The sequence below is a fragment of the Lichenostomus cassidix genome, chromosome 18, assembly GCF_008360975.1.
Source record: "Lichenostomus cassidix isolate B80296 chromosome 18, HeHo_3.0, whole genome shotgun sequence".
Lineage (NCBI taxonomy): Eukaryota > Metazoa > Chordata > Aves > Passeriformes > Meliphagidae > Lichenostomus > Lichenostomus cassidix.
The window spans coordinates 8,284,725-8,301,985 of NC_139498.1; the positions used below are offsets into that span (position 1 = coordinate 8,284,725).

At 42.2% G+C, this 17,261-nt stretch overlaps 1 protein-coding gene across 1 annotated transcript; it reads right to left on the bottom strand.

Moving 5' to 3' along the window:
- Positions 1–222: 222 nt before the first annotated feature.
- CYBC1 (cytochrome b-245 chaperone 1) lies at positions 223–12,260 on the bottom strand. The gene is made up of 7 exons (XM_085077917.1): positions 12,056–12,260; positions 9,764–9,894; positions 8,600–8,641; positions 7,249–7,322; positions 6,229–6,325; positions 4,860–5,004; positions 223–4,358 (listed from the first exon to the last, which is right to left on the bottom strand). Exons 2-7 carry the CDS (start codon positions 9,846–9,848, stop codon positions 4,229–4,231), a joined length of 573 nt encoding a protein of 190 aa, XP_084934043.1. The 5' UTR covers positions 9,849–9,894; positions 12,056–12,260; the 3' UTR covers positions 223–4,228.
- Positions 12,261–17,261: the final 5,001 nt, after the last annotated feature.

Genomic DNA, 17,261 nt, shown 5'->3' on the forward strand with positions numbered 1-17,261 from the left:
TTTTGTGTGTGTGGCATGCTGGTTTGATTTAAAGGGGGGAAGATGGAAATATATTCACCACTGGAGAATATACTGGATCATCTTACACGAAATTGAAAGTTGGACTGCTGCAAGAGTGTCAGCAGAGCCACTTCGAAGCAGGTATTTGGACTTCCTCTACTCTGTCCTACCCCCCATTAACCCCATCAGTAGGTCTGTGCCAAGAAGTAATGTAGACAGCCATTAACATTTTAATAATTTTAATTAAAAACAATACAAAATACTACAGTGATGCAAAACAAGTTATCAAAGTTGATTTTATCAATGGATCTTTTTTTAAAAAAGACAATACAACAAGGCCTCGCTGAAATTCTACTTGCAATTTTAAAGTAAAAAAGCGATTTCTAAACATTTTCCAGAAGTATTTTTGCTTCCCAGCAATCTACAGCAGTGTCAGAACTAGCACTCTTTATTTACCATGTAAGCCAGCTGAGGTTTTGGTATCTGTGTAACTTCATAAATACAGCCCAAGAGTCACATCTCATCTACAAATACTCTGAATTTCTTTGAGACTTGCACAATTCCTCCTAGGTATGGAATATTTTGTTGTGAGATATGAGGTTACACCTTACATAAAGCAGTGCTCTCCCTCTGTCCACAAGCACTCTGGCTTTTGCTCACTGCAGCAGCCAAGGCCACATTCCCATCCCACCACAGCCATGCCAGCAACTGCCATTGTGCTGCTCAAGCAGAAGCTGAAGCACCTGCCAAGTGGCACTTAGCATACAGAAATTACCATTCTAGTAAAGGACACAACAGAATGGGTTGGTTTTAGGGGTCAAGGTGTTGGATCTAACCTAAGGTCTGCCATGCAGGTTTTTACATAATTCCTAAGTCATACAAACTACAGCTGTCCAGGCACAAGTCTCTAGATGGCCTGAGATGCAAAAGTTAACGACTACATCTGCTGTAATAGTCTTCTAGAAGTACCTAATTTCCTAACCAAACCAGTCTTTCACATCATTCCTTTGGGTACAAGACACTTTACACCAGGCACATGTAAGGCTATGTTTACTGGGCCTTTGAATTTGCTGGGCCCAAGAGAAGTGAGGAAAACCATCCACAAAACCTTGGGCAGAATGGTGAGAAGTGGCAGAAGAGCAGGATGAGAGAGGACTAGTTCAAACAGCAAAGAGTGGAACCTGTCCTGAGTTAGCTCCTGCTTTCAGCAGTTCTTCAAGCTGCACTCACATTGCTGAGGAGTGCACAGACATTGCAGTAACAAAATCCATGTGAATGGCAATTGCAAGTTAACTGTACTTGTACACAGTTACTGCATTACATCTCGCCATGTCTTCCAACTACAAAAGATAAAAGTTGTTGAGGGCAAGCAGCTCCACATGTGGATCAAGAGAAGTACAAGAGAAAACCCCATCAGCCTGTGATAACATTCATGCAGTGTCTCACTGCCAAGCTCAGAGATCAGTGCCACAGGAAGCTCTCGGGTGGATCAGCCAGCAGTGCCTGACACACCCACAGCCCTGCAGAATGTCCTCAGTGTCCCTTCCCATTAACTCAGACTACACAACTCAGGTTCCCATTGAAACTGTACTTGTTGGTACAGTGACAGCTGCCAAATGCAAAATGGAAGTGGTATGAGTGAGGGTGGCACCAGCTGCTCCAAGTGAAAGGCTGAGGAGTCAAAATATTCCTCCTACACACAGTGCATGGCAGCAGCCATCCCTCTCCTGCCTACCACAGCAGGATACTGAGGAGTGAGTGGGATACTAGAAAACACCTCTAAAGAGGTGACCACTGGACATCAACCCAACATGCAACTCACTCCACAGGATGTATTTCAAGTTACATTGTACCTTACCATAGGTAATTTTCTTTTCTATAGATTCTGAGTTTTCCTTACATTGTTTTAGTCTTTGTATAAGATAATGCATAGTCTGTAAGTAAACACAATACTAACACCATGAATGCACAGCAAGCTGGATGCACAACAGCTCAGCAGAAGCAGGACACACTATGCAGTGCAGGGCTAGACCAGACGTACCTTTCAAAAGCTGATTTTTAACTGGGAAACTACAGTATGCCTTACATCTTCCATGGAATGTCAGCTCTCATGGGAATACAAATGAAAGCCAGTATAGGTAGGACTGAAGGTAGGTAGTTTTGTCTGTTTTATCCATGGTCCACTCCATGGGCTCAGAGCAAGTGCAATGCACACCATGAATGCCCTCTGAATATCCTTGATACAAAGCAGCAGTTAGCACAGGCTGAGCCCTGGTGCTCACATTATACCATTACATACTCCAGGATTGTACTTCCTACTGGAAGTCCTTAGAACACTCACCAGTCTCATTTTACACTGTGGGGGGAAAAAGGGTTCTTGAAATCCCCAATCTCATTCTCTTCTCTCTAAAATGAGCATCACCTGGGGTATATATATTACAGTGGATTAAAATAAGAAACTCTACAAAGTGTTACACCCTGCAATATTTTTCAAACAGGTTTGATGATTATGCTTAGCTTACAGCTGTGCTCCAGAATAAAGGCAAATTTAGCTAATTGTCTGCAACCTGATTGTTCCCCATTCATACCCCAACAACTCAGAGAACTTTCATGATCATGTATTGGCAGAGGTCTGTGCTGATACCTGATGTGATTACAAGTTTTTTATCTTATTTAAAGCAAACAAACCCACTTCTGTGCTGCACACAAGCTACATCAGCAGCCATCTCCCTGCTGCAGTGTGAGTACCTTCCCACTGACAGCACAAGCCTTTGCCTCTCAGTTCACACTAGGCCTGAATGGCTGGAAGGGAAATCTTGGTACAACCTGTTCTTTGATGAGCAGGTGCTCACTTTCAGACCAAGCAGGAACACACAACAGGACGTGGCTTCTGCCAAAAGCTTTTCAGAGCCTGCTCTCTGTAGAGGAACAGTGATTGGGAACAAGAACACAGGCTCTTTTAAATCCTGAACATACTGCTGCCAGAAGACATTTGCTGCTGGCCAACAGTGAAAGCAGACAACACAGTTACCTCGTACCCTGCTCAGATTCCCTACAAGTAACTGTGTAAATATTTTCTAAAGCAGGTCTGAAGACCAGAAGACACCCAAATAAAACCTAATGAACCTCAGTACCAGCAGCTGTAGCATGTTGAACTAACTTTCAGCTTTTTACAATTTGTTTCTTGTACTGACATGTCAATGTAAGCATGATGGAGTTCTAGTTCTAGATAGAATATGCTGACTAACAGAGGTAGCTTTTACTTCAGAAAATACCTTGAAAAAACTTGTATTTTAACTATTTGTGAAATCATCAGTCAGAACAGAGGACACCACACACCTGGAGTAAAACATGGCTACAAGTCAAACATTGAATCTACGCCAGCTACCTTAAATAAGTTATTATTTAGCACTTCGGTATTATTTCAAGTGAAGAAATACTAAACAACTCTAGGCTACCACCTTGTTTGATATCAGTCTTTTCCCCATCTAAAGTTACACATGTCCCTGCTTCCTTTCTAAATACACAGTTTAAATAGTAAACACTGAGGTCTAGAACGATTGTTCTGTCCTGCCCAGAAGTTAAGCAGTACAGGATTAAGGTAGAACATCCCAAAGACATTTCATCATCATCATGATCATTTTTCCTTTACTATTTATGGCTCCCTGGTGAGTCCAAGATAAGTTAAGACAATGTTACATGTTGATCAACCTGATGTTTAGAATTCTGAGACAGGCACTCAGAGTTTGATTTCCAGAGATAGCTAATGGCAAGTCAGTAGTAGAGAACATAAAAGTGCCACTACTCTGCATCTCCTAATTGCATATATTAAAAGGAACACTTCCAAGCATTGTTTATGAGTTATAAATTCAACTCTTCTACATTTCATATACTGTACCTGCAGCAAATGTTTGCAGTAAGCAGTTCACATCTGTATCTCCACTTCATTAATGGAAAAGCAATTATTTCAAGCCAATTCATTAACAAATAACTATTCCTAGACAAGTTTGATGAGCTGACAAAGTTCCAAAGCCAGCAGTGTCCACATGCAGGGTCTTGAAGCAGTTTAGCACTAAACAAAGTGCCCTAAAACAGATTCATCCCATTGTAAGTGCACATGTTGAAAAATGCCCAGGTAAAGGTTGTGAGGGATTTCTTTTTCTGAAGAACAATAGGAATACTTTCCAGATGTGTGAAAGCCTCTGCTTGCTTCACTTCCCAATGACTATCAGTATTTAACCTGTGGTTCATCTGCATCACTTGCCTCTGTTTCGCTGCTCTGAGAGAAATCTTGTGGGGTCTCTACTCTGTCCAGTTCCAGAAAGCTAGTAATGAGTTTGGCAACTGCTTCCACATCACTGTGGAAAAGAAGAAGCAATGGAAGTGTTAGTGGAACTGTGGTGCTGACAAGAACAGGCATGCTAATTCCTGGGAATAACTGCTTAGAGGGAAAGTCATATGGGCAGAGAGAGTATGGCTGACAGCATGAGACACCAAGCCATTCCTTCCACATCAGAACAAATCACTCCTTTCCCCAGTCCTTCTGCAAGGTTCCTTATTATCCATGCTTAAGATAATTTTCTGTTAACTACTACACCAAATGATTGCAAAATAGAATTAATCCCCTCTGCCACTGCATAGCTAAAGAAGGCAACTCCAGCAGACATGCAGCATTAAAAGCGATCTTAGATATCTAAATATGATCCCAATAGATGGTGTTACCCGAATGTCTGCAAATGAAAACATTAAGGGGTTTAAAAGGTTACACTGAACTTAATCATAATAGCTGATAATTACTGACCCACATGATTGGAATTTCCCACGTTACACATTCTAATTTTAAAAAGTCCATACTGCACCTTCTGCAGCCCAGCACTGCACTCTGAGTGAGGGGGTGTGAAAATCCAGTGACGAACCGCAGCACGACCAGGTAACCCTTCCCAAAATACCGCACAGTCTCCTCTTCCACGTTCACATCACGGATCTCATTCAGCAGAGCCACGACTGCAAACACATGGGGAAAACAAGGCAGCCTGTTAGCACAACTGCAAACCCCCAGCACTGCCAGAGGTGACTTGGGTGACAGGGACACCTTGTGTGACCCCATACAACCAGGGCAGTCCTGCAGCAGCAAACAGCTGCTGAGCTGCTCAGACAAAAGAAATATCCACAGGGTGTGAGTGCAGCACATCTTAGTTGGCACAGCCCCTAAGGAACAAGATGTACAGCCTGCCTGGCACTGGGGAGCAATCCCTTATTACTTGTGTTTCCCACCTACTTTAATGGCAGTTTTAACTATTTTTCTGTACAGAGGAGGCAAACAGGTGCTCAGTTTACTGAGATTGAATGAATATTGAAATATTTAAGTGCTCAGTGCACCTGCTGATCTCTGCATCTTCACATGAATGGTACGCAAACAGATCTTATCAAAGAGGAAGAGATGTGCTCAGCTCCCCAGTGTAAACACATACCGTAAAGGAAAGTTCAGAAACATTAAACATCCTTCTCTTATCTTCCACCTCCAAAATGAACTGTTTAAAAGCCAATTCAGCTTAAGGTCATTCCGAATTTGGCCAGTCTTCTGAGCTTACTGATAGCTGGTTTGATTTATATCAGGAAGTAGAATAAAACCTCTGCCATGGAAGAGGATCCTACTTCAGTTTGCAATAGAACTCCCAACTCACAGACTACATTTCAACTTCTGTTAATGCAACAGGAAGCCCAAAAGACATCAGATACTCCATTAAACGGAGCCTACTGAACATGCTGCTATAAATGCATATTCTATAGCTGCAGGATGTAACATGCCTGTTTGCATATGATACCTAAACATTTGTCTGCTCCCCAAAGCAGATGAAATTACAGGAATCTCAACTTCTGGATCGAAAATTGAAGTTTTTCCACCAGTCCCAGCTGCCAAGCAGGCTAGCCAAGGGAAAGGTAAACCTGCACATTAACATCCCAAAGGAATGGCTAAGATTATTATGGAAAGCAATGTGTGGGCCTAGTTCCCTTGGATTAAAATAATTAACAAGATGCATTCAGCCCACTGAAAAAAAGCATTTGAGCCCTGAGAGGCAGGTTATTATATCTGCTGCTTGGGAACAAAGCAGATCTGGAAGCAGATGTGACTTAAATCAAGTACAGAACTCCAGAGAAGCTATTAAATGGGCACATATCCATCTCTTCTGCTGCTAACATTTTCTATCACAGATGCTGCTTTCTCACCTTGTTCATTGCCTCCTTTGGACAAGGTCAGTATTTTTTTGTAGAGATTGAATGTTTTTAGGCAGATTGTTCCCTTGTTCTTATCAAATACAGCTTCCTGTAAAATTGAAAAATAAAAATTAAGATTTTCTTGAAAACACCACCACTAGCTATGCTTCAAAGTAATATAAAAATAATTCTCTGAGAAAATAATCTTGTTAACAGAAAAATACACAGCTAGTTTACAGATATTTCTTTACTACTAGACTGTGAAAATCACAATCTTGCTCTTGGTATTAAAAAAGACATTACTGTATCTCCTGTGTGACTTCAAGAAGGGAGTTAAAAGTGGGTTCATGGTCCCTCTTGCCACATTCCTCATGTAATAAAAAATTTGCCAGGAAAAATATGTGAACATTAACTTTTAACTCCTATAATTTTCACTTCTGGTGAATTTGATATTCCAGTGCTGTGCTCTATGGGCCAGGCTTACACAGATCTCAAATATCCCTGCCAGTCGATGAAAAGAGGCTCTCATTCTCTTCAGGTGAGTTGCTCACTCTAATATAACTCAGGTCAGCAAGGTGACAAGGTGGCTTTATTGCTTTCCGTCCTACTCCCAACAAACCAACATCCACAACATTCTAAACCAGCTTACATCACACTTGTCCCAGAGGAAAACAGCTGAGCGGCCTGGAAGGTTAGAGCTCCCTTATTTAATGGTTGCTTTGTTATTCACTTGAAGGGTAACTTCAAAATCATGTTGTGCAGCTGAATGTCCTGGTCATCCTCTCTCTTTTATAAGAGACAGAACATTCTGGGACACAAACCCATATGTTTAGCTTCACATTTTCATGTTTGTCTAGTCAAAGAATTACTGCCCTAATTCTAGCTCCAGTATAGCAACCCCAGAGGGTTTCCTCAAAACCAAAAGCATAACTTGTCTGTTTGGACTGAGCAAGAGCGTGGGGCTGCTGGAGTCAGCATCTGCCAACTTCTGCTTCCTACTCAGACCCTCATTTCCTGAGTTCAGCATCTTACCTCCCACTGCTCCAGATTCTGTGCTGCCACAAAGAAACACCCAGCCATATAGAAGAGCTTCCATGCCAAGCTGTCTGAACAATGCAAAAAATGCACAAATTTAGCCTTTTTTTTTTTTCCTTCCTTGGTATTCAAACAATGCTGAAAGCAACATGCTCCCTTTAAAAGCAACAAAAGGAAGAAAGATTTCTCTGATGGAACATTTTTGTCTTTAGTTGTACTAGAAGCTATTTTACACCTCTCTCCCAGCATGCAAATACAAGAAGTCTTCAGGTTTTTCAGAGACTTCATTCCCACTGGGCTTCAAACCATGCAGAATCATAAGCATATGTATTATTGGCAAGGTTGTAACATCACATCTTCCTCTTCTCTATAAGCAAAGGCATCTTAAAAGGTATCCACAAAACTGCCAACCTGCTGTCAAACACCAAATATTTGTGCTGCAGAGGACAAGGATTGGGGACAATGAAAATTCAATGAAGCAAACATGTTTCTCAATAAAAGGAAGCAGTTGGTCCTCTTGACAAACAAACATTTGCATTTTATGTCCTGGAAATGTTTACATGTCACAGCCTGAACAGTTTGCTCACTCAGGCTTTTATCTGAAGGCACAGTAGAACTGTGCTCAGGATTGTTTCAGAATACTTTGTTGCAATGTCTTAGGAAAAACAAGGCTGATTTAGCTGGTGGCTCAAGCAGCTTTCACTGCATTTTGCTCTTTAAATAAAAATACGTGGGTTATATTGGTAGCACATTCCCACGCACTATTAAGTTTTAAAATTTGATGTTAACAGGATGCAGCACAAGAATCACAGGACAACTTCCAGCATAAATTCCACTGATGGAAAGACAGCTGGCATTTGGTGCAGTCTGCTGTACTGCAGGGGGAGGAAGCAGCAGTAGCTGTCTGATCTCCAAAGGTGTTCGGATGAGTAATCTCTGCTAGCGATGATTTGACAGTTTCCAGAGAAACAGAGAACTTCCGTCAAAGGCAAAGTAATCATTTCATTACAGTGGCAAATAATCATTCCATGTCTTCCCAGGAGAGCTGTGAGGATCAGCTAATCACATTTGTAAAACACACAGAGAGTACAAAATGCCACAGAGTACTAAATACCATTATTAAAAATACTTGCAAATGGAAAAGGAGGCTGAGTAAGAAATAGAGCATTAAAGCACAGTAAGTCATAGAGGCAACAGTCATTACTGATTTTAATATTCATGCCACAAAGTGGGAGAGATACCTCCACTGCCTTTGTGAGGCCAGACAGAAGCTGCAGAGGAGTCACCAGCATGAAAAACAGATCTACAGGAAAGAAACAATTCTTCAAAAAAAGTGATAGACCATTACCTGCACTATAATAAGCAGCAGCCAAACCTATGGAGGCTATTCCTAGGAGGAAAGAAAAGAGAATTAGGACAAACAAGCAGCTCCAGCCCCATCTAAAATTCCCTGATAAAATCAGGGAATCACTTTTCAAAGAAAAGACAAATGTGATTGCAACATGATCACTACATGAAAGTCAAGTTATTTTTTTCTCTGAACTCGGTATGAATAAACTCCCATTCTGCAAAGTCATTAAAAGCACAGGGGCTGAGGTCAGAAATAAAAATTTTGTGCCACAACTGGGAACTGAACCTCAGAGGGACCCTATGAAACCATTACTCCATACTTCCTCTCAGCACAGTATAACTTGGGAGTGTGCTGACACAAACCTTGCAATGGTTATTTTTCCCTCTAAGTGCTCCATGGAGCCAAAAGAAAACAGCCAAAGTTGCACCAGAAACTGCCAGCTCCTTTCTCTCAGGGAGAAGAAAGCAGCTGAAGAGTGTCCATGCCCCAAAGGCTGCTGCAACTGCAAAGATCTTCTCAACAACATCCCTGAAAGCAATGACAGTGTTGTGGTGTTACTGCAGTGGGATCTACTCAGCTGGAAAGCAGGATATGCCAGATTTTCCCCACCTGCTCTCTCAGTATAATCCTAACAGGTTTATTTTTTCTGCATATTCAGTAGTGTTATAAAGATGCCTTTCAGAATATCCTGTATGATTTCCCATTTCATACACAGTGTCCTCAGGAGCTCACCACCAACCACACAGACAATCCAACCCCAGCATGGGCACACTGCAGTTTTCCATTCCTGAAAATCAAGATTTTTTCAACCTAAATACACAGCCCCTTCAGAAGCTTCACATTTATATTGCTGCATGGTACATAATAAACTTTCTGTTCTTGATCTTTCCAGACTCCCTTAAAATTCCATCCATGAGCTTCTGAGGTTCTGCAGATGAGACTGAAAAACAACCACTCTCACAGTGAAACTGCCATGCTGAGACTTCAGACTCATTTAGTGGCTATGATAAAGGAAGAGTTCAAAACACAATCATTCCTCTTCTGGAAAGAAAAACTCCTGGAAGGCAGGAATTTTGCTAGGGGCTCTTTCAGAAATTTATGTGCTGACCCTCTTCCCTTAAAGCAAACTCTGAAATAAGCTGAGGGATGCTGTGGTCTTACCAACACAGAGAGACCAGGATCGGATGCCAGGTGACCTCTTCAGATGGAGATGGGAACTCGTGCGGTTTTCAACCAACATGTACATCTTCAAAAGAAACTCCCAACAGCCCAGTCTGACTCATGAAACCTCACTGGACCCAAAGAAAAAAAAAAAAAGGGATATGTAAGAATTTTAAATCATTGATGATTCCACCAGTTCCCTTTCCTAGCACTTTTCAGAACTGACCAAGTCTTAGTCTAGACTATAAAAGATGTCCAGGGTACACAGTCTTTTAGCACAGGAAGAGCAATATGTTCACTGAAAACAACCACAAAGTGAAACTGTCATGTGGAGACTTGCATAACAACAGCAATCTGAACTCTTGGAAGAAACTTCTTATTTTGGGGGTAAAAGTCTCTCCCTTTCTATTTATAACAAGATTCCAGAAGAAAAATATGAAAGACAAGGACCCGGAACAATGGTGTTGCTAATTCATGCAGCCCTTCACACAAATAAAGCAGCAAGAGGAATGGAAATCTCTGACAGCATTTTTGCTGTGACCTGAAAGGGTTGTGTGAAGGACTAGTCTGGGAGCTGGGGCAGGACAGTGCAGCCTTCTGCACCTCTGATGGGATCTCTCATCCCTGATGACACACCTGGAAGGGTTAAAAGCACAGCCGAGCACTGCCACTGTCCCTAATGCCACAGATAGCATTTCCATCTTCTGAGCCACCTCAAGAATACAACCAGGAGCTTCCAACAAGTATGTTTGTCTGTCCTGAACAAGACCACACTGTCAGCCTAGGCAGAAACTATCAGTACAGACTAAAAAGACAGGTGCTAATTAAAACCAGTAAGAGCTGGGTAATCCCATGCAGCATTTTCATTAAGTTTTTACTATTTTACAGCATGGAATCAGAATTGTTTAGGGTGAGAAAGACCTTTAAGATCATGAAGCCCAACCAGTCCACCACTTAACCATGTCCTTAAGCACCACACCTACATATTTTTTGAACGCTTCCAGGCATGGTGACTCCACCACTTCCCCAGGCAGAACCAGTTGCAGGAGGCTGGCATTAAGCTGCTGTTAGCAGCCAATGATAACAGGTTTCCAGAAAAATGCCAACGTTCATCAGGTTTTGAATAACCATGAAAAACATGAAGAGAGCAGGTTGGGGCACATCCAAGTTCTTACAAAAGGCAAATATGTGATTTTCAGTCCTTTAGTTATCCCACTGTTCTTGGATACATGAAGATACTCCTGTAATTCTGCTAGCTTGGATGCAAAGCTCCAGAAGAGAAGATTCAGCCAAGTCTTTTCAGTTAAACAAAAAGCACCCATGACTTTGATTTTAATCTGTTAGTAACACATCTGAGAGCATCTGAAACTGAAAGAGCCATAAGCACTTATGCATAAGACACACTCCATCTCCTCCGGATGTCAAGCATCAAATTTTAATTTTCAAATTACTCCTGTGAGTTGCTCTCAACACACCGGAAAATCTCTCTGCATGTACAGTGCCTTCTCCTGCCTGGTATCAACTGCAAGTTATCAAACACATCCAGAGCACTGCAGAAATCCGGCTGTATTTCACAAATACAACAGCCTACTTAAAACATCATTCTTACACATATCAGTAAAGTCCATTAATGCAAACTTGGATATCTCCCCACATGATAATTTAGTGAAGGTCAGCCAGGCAAATGCCAGTCTAGGTTTAATGGTGAGCACTCAGCATCAATGGCAATGTCTTTCACAGGCTGTTTTCTGCAAGGGGTGAACCCTGGAATAAAAAGCACCAAAGCAGCTTCTAAAGCTATATTTAATAAATAAATCACAAACACGCAGGTGAATACCCAAGTTTTACTACAATGCTATGATTACAAAGAAAGAGGTATTTTTTGGCTGCTATTTCATTTCAAATTAAAAAACTCGATTTTGCTGGAATTTGTCGGGTTTGACACTGGACTGACCTCCAGCATCAAAATAACATTCTTACGCTTCCTCCAAGCTCTCGGCTGAGGGGTAGCCACCAAAAGCCATGGCAAGGAGCACTTTGAAATTTACACCAATACCCATCAAGGTAGAACTCCACATCGGGTGAATTTTCTTTCCAGAGCTCATTTTCTTTATCCCCCAGCCCTGCACCTGCTCCCCCATCCCCAGAGCCCATCTCTCCCTCAGGGAGAGGAGAACCCTCCGCAGGCACGGCGCGGCCCCGCCAAACCCACCCGAGCCGCGGGTTTTGTCCCTCACGCGTGGGGAACCCGAGCTCCCCCTTCCCCTCCGCCCAGCGCCGTCCCCGCCGTACCTGCCCGGGCTCCGGCCGCTCTCTGAGGAACCCGCGGTGTCTCCGCGCCCTCAGCGCAGATCCCGCCTCAGGGACGGTGGGAAGCGCCCGCGGCCATTTTGGGTGAGGGCAAGGCATGGCCATGAGCCTCCCCCCTCCGGGAGGGCGGTGCGCGCCAAGATGGCGGCGCTGCCAGCGCCCGGCATGGCGCTGAGCCCGCGGGTGCTGCCCGAGTAAGAGTGCCCGTGCTTCCTTGGTTGTGTGACTTTAGCGGTGCTTAAAAGGAGGAGAAATTCGCGTGATGAAAGGAGTGAAATGCTGTAGGGTGAGGCTGGGTGTGTGGGAGAGCCTGGCTGGCTCCAGTTGGAGCGAGCCGCGCTGAGGCTGGGTGAGGCGGGCATGGCTCCTAGCGTGAGGGGTCGGGAGGGCAGGGCAGCCCTTGGCTGTGCAGGAGTGCCCTGGGGGCTCTGCCGGGCTCGGCCAGCCCCTGTGGAGGTGAGGAAACGTCTGCGCTCTCGATGGCAGCACTGGGAGCACGGCTGTCACTAAAGGTGCTGTGCCTCAGCCATCACAGAGTGGTTGGGATTCGAAGGGCCCTGTGGAGATCATCCAACCCAAACCCCTGCTAAGGCAGGGCCACTGGGGCTGGGGACACAGCAGAGCGTCCAGGTGCCTTTGGAACGTCTGCAGAGCGGTGTTGCGATTTCAGGAGCTTTGTAAACACAGATACAGAGTGGTTTTTGGAAGGAGATGTTATTTGTTCTGCAAAGGGTGCAAGGTGGAGGTTTCCACAAATCAAGTACACCAAAACTTTTTAACTACTTATGCTTTCTAGCAAACAAAGACATTAGTGTTCACTGGCTGCAAGTTACATAGTTCTCTTATTAATTAGTATTCTGTCTTCTGTTGGTTAATGATGCTCTCACATCTCGTACTTCTTAGCCTGCATGCTCATTCTTTCTCTTCTTACGGGTGGGTTTCTTGTGTCTGGTCACAGATCTTTCCCTGCCAGAATGACCTTTTACCCAGCTGGAGCTGATTGCAGCACAGTTGCTGAGTTGGCTTTATTAGTTTCTCCCTTATCTTGGGAGTTCTTGCCAGATGGCCCATAAATTCTGCATTCTTTGTGTCCATTGCCACTGGGCATCCTTTTTTTCTGAGACTGTGTTAACCTCTGTCTAGGTCTGAGATCATTAAAACATGTCAAGCTCTAGACTTTAACAAGGCAATTCCACCATGAAAAAAATCTGTTTTTTTCTAACACATGGACATCATTTATATTTGCAAAGCAGAAATATCAGTGATAATCTTACAGGTCCAACATTGATGTGTTGGGAATTGTATGTCAGCTGAAGGCTTGGGTTTGAAAATCTGTTATTTGGGGAGGAAAGCTTCTAATTCACTTGAAATACTGAGTGACTTTCCTGTTGTGGACAAGTAGGCTACACTTGGAAAATCTTTAGTGTTTTAGTCAAACATCATTCTCATGGGAAAGCTGCTCCTGCTCAATCCATTAGAGCAACTGCTTATATCAGGCAGGATGGGTGAAGCACAGACATCTGTAGTTTAGCTTAACTTCTTAAATTCCCTTTATGTAAGTCAGTGTAACTTCATCTACAAATGATATTTAGTCCTCTCTCAGTTGCACAGGAATGTCCTTCCTGAATGAAATCCTCAATTTTTGGCTTTTTCTCTGAACGTGAATATATTCTGGTGTGTTTGCTCAGGGCCATGACATGGTAGAAATTTGTTTAGCTGTTCTCAACACTATTTTGGTGAACTGAGATTTTGATCAGACAGTGTTTTTCATAACAATCCAGAGTGAAGAAAGGGGAAAAAACCCCGAGTCCATGGTATAGACACTTAACTGTAAGTACTGGAAAATACCAACTGATGTGCAATTTCTGTGTGTGTTAATGGGAAAAGGCAGTGAGGAACTGCAAGAATGAATTGGCCACCTTGTGAGTCACAAGGTACCAGCTGCTGGATTTGGATGAAAAATAGGAAGTAATAAGTATCACGTGTGCTTAACCCAAACAAGCAGCTGACTGAGTCTTCTGGGAAGAAATTTATGTTTAATTAGCTGTCAGTCAGTTTTTGTAAGCAACTGGTTTCTCTGGAAACCAAATGTTAAGCCATTTTGAGTGATATAAGACAAAAGATTTCTTGTGTCTAGAGCAGAGTGAAATAAGTAAGAAATTCATCTGTCCCCTCCACTCAGCATAAACCACACAGCATATCACTCTGTTTTATTATTATGTTACTAACTGCAATTACTCTGTAATTCTCCAGTTCTGTAAAGGTCACAGTAGGATAACATGATATGACTTAATTTAATTATGAAGTTAGAGAGAAATTATTTCAACCATGGGAAATACCACACACACAGAGTCACTTAAAACAAATATGGCAAGGATCTTGTAAGGTTCTGCTATCCATTAATGATTCTTACAGCATTTTTTCTAAAATCTGGGGATCTTACATCAGCACCTTGAAGTAGGGGAGTGCTGTTATGCCCACCAGTAAAAAAATTAAGAAGGAACACATTTTGAAAGGTTGATCCTGGACTTAAAGAACAGCATGAATTTCAAACCACATTGCTGCAGAAACAAAACCTATTTTCCAAAATAAACATTCAGGAATATGTGATTGACTATTTGTAGACTTCTTCCTTGACAATATAAAAATAGATTATGTGACCATATAAAAATAGATTCTGACAATATAAAAATAGATTCTTTATATACTATTTGTATAGTAAATACACTTGTCACTTTTAAGTCATTGATCTAAACCCAAGAACATGCAGACAGAACAGAACTGGTGTGTGTTTTGAATTAATTTGACGTTCCTGTAATTCTGGTGCTTTTTCCTAATTTCAGACCATTTTCCTAAATATTCTTTTCTAAGGGCTTGTACTTCTTTTTTTTTCCCTAAGGTATTAAACTTAGGAATTCAGCTATGCAATGAGCATGTGATCTTATTAACATGCCAGGATAAATTCCCAGAGTGCTTCCCCACAGCTCTTTGGAAGCAGCCACCAAATGCTGCGGCTGGACGGAATTGGCTATGAGTCCTGTTGGAAATGAGCTCATCCCATGGAATGAGCTCTGCCTGGTGCCCCCTGACCTCAGTGGGAACAGTGTGTGTGCAGCCTGCAGAGCCCTGATTTCATGGAATACGTGTTTACCAGCTGTAGCCAAGATTTATTGCCCAGTTCTGACAGCTGTTGAGTGGCATGTGCTGTCACTGTGGCGAGGAGGCAGTTACAGCTGGCACTGCCTTGCAGGACTGATGCAAAGCCTGTAACACTTTGCAGTTGCTTGCAGCACACTGTTTTCACAGAGAAATACTTATTTCTCCATTTCATTCAGGGTGTAAACACTTCAGATGCAGGGATAAATGTTACATGGAGCCACAGAGGCCATATCCATCAACAGTGGCCATAAAAGCAAGTGATGCCCTTAAGTGCTACCTACTGTTAGCATAGGAAGGCTTTCAGATGGTGAGGTTTCTGGGATGCAGCCCTGCAAAGGTGGTAACAGTTACCTCTCCAGGGCAGATTAAAGCAGGTTGGTTCTTTCTTGTCTCAGGTTGTCAGGCCTGGTTTGATGGTTGGTTATAGATCCACTGTTCTGTGGGAAAATGGCATCCATAGCTAATGGAAAGCAGAGAGTGCTCTTGGCAATAAAATAAATGAGACATCTAATTATCTAATGATTTCACAAATATAATCTTATACTGCATGCTGAAACAGAGATTCCTTTCACACTCTTCAGTTTGTATAAGTTTTTGATCTTTTTGTTTGAATTTTTAAATTTAAATTAATTCAGTCCAAGTATTAAGACACAGGATGAAATAGGGATACTTAATGTATGTACCTAAGATGTCCTCAATATTTCTGCAAAATGCTTCAATTTCCATGTAGTTCTCTGTTTTTCATGGTGATTATAAGAAATATGGGGGGAAATTTGATCCTCTGCCCTTTGATGATGTGCAGAAGAATATCTTTAATCCAGTCCTGTAACAGATGACTTAATTGACCAGAGAGGTTGTAGATTCCCATCCCTGGAAACATTCAAGGCCAGGTTGCATGGGGCTTGGAGCAGTCTGCTCTACTGGAAGATGTCCTTGCCCATGGCAGGGGGTTTGGACTAGATGATCTTCAAAGGTTCATTCCAACCCAAACTACTTTGTGATTCTGTGAAATAAAAAATATTTTAAATATGATCTGTGCAGTGAAAGAAATACGAAAAACTGTCATGTCTTTTGAAGGATCACTGTATCAATTTTGGATAATAAATATAATCATCAAAGTGTGAAACAGGAGGATTTTAGCTGTGCCTTGAAGTGCAAATCTCAACACATTTCTAATTTGGAGCTTTCATCCATCCTATCACTGTATTGATCAATGCAACTATAACTGCTGTATCCTGATGGGATAAGTTGGGAGGTTGGCACAGCTTTTTCGTGTATGAAAATACTCTTCCAAAGGAACAAGAAAGATGTCAGATAATGCAGCATTCCAGCAAGTCTGTAGGAAATGCAAATTCTTAGGTCACATAGGGATTGCTCAGGGGTGGTTGTGGTGCTTTTAAAAAGCTTGGGTTAATATGCTAATATGAAATGTGAGCATTTTGAATGAAGAGAGCAGAGGCACAGAAAATTATTACCAAAGCTATTACAATTTTTACCTCAGGCCAGGATTAGTGATATTTTTCCAGGGTGTATGTAAAGCAGCATCATATCAGCTTTTTTTTCTCTAGATGGGCAGTATGCAAACCTTTCTGTTTGCTTTCATCACGGTAAAGCTAAGGAATATCTTGACTGAGATAACTCACAGTCTGCAAATTAAAAAAAAACAACAAACAAAAAAAACCCCACTACATTATTCTCTGGCGTTATCTTTAGTATCCTTAAAATGGAACAAGTGTTTAAAGTTGTGTCCTTGGGTAACAAACCTCTGTGGCTGTGCGTGTCTCCAGCCCTTGTGCTCAAAAAACATCTGTGGCTGAAAGCATTAGAGCTCACTGTAACAGGAGGGGATTTACCCAGTGTTACAGAAAAGTTGCAGTTTAGGCAGGAAGTTACTTGGGTTTTGGCAGTTGTGTGGTTTAATTTCTAAGACGTCATTTTACACTTGAAAAACTTCTCTGTGTAGCTGTAGGCAGCTGCTTGTACGTGTTCATATGGCCGGGGATTAAAAAAGGAGCAAAATTAACCTTTC

Bases quoted from the DNA above. Each gene is read 5' to 3' on its own strand.
- CYBC1 (XM_085077917.1), bottom strand. From the start codon at position 9,848: ATGTACATGTTGGTTGAAAACCGCACGAGTTCCCATCTCCATCTGAAG. The intron at 7,323-8,599 runs GTAATGGTCTAT...TGCATTGTTCAG, and splicing joins TGCTGCTTATTATAGTGCAG to ACAGCTTGGCATGGAAGCTC. The intron at 6,326-7,248 runs GTAAGATGCTGA...TCAATTTTACAG, and splicing joins AGAATCTGGAGCAGTGGGAG to GAAGCTGTATTTGATAAGAA.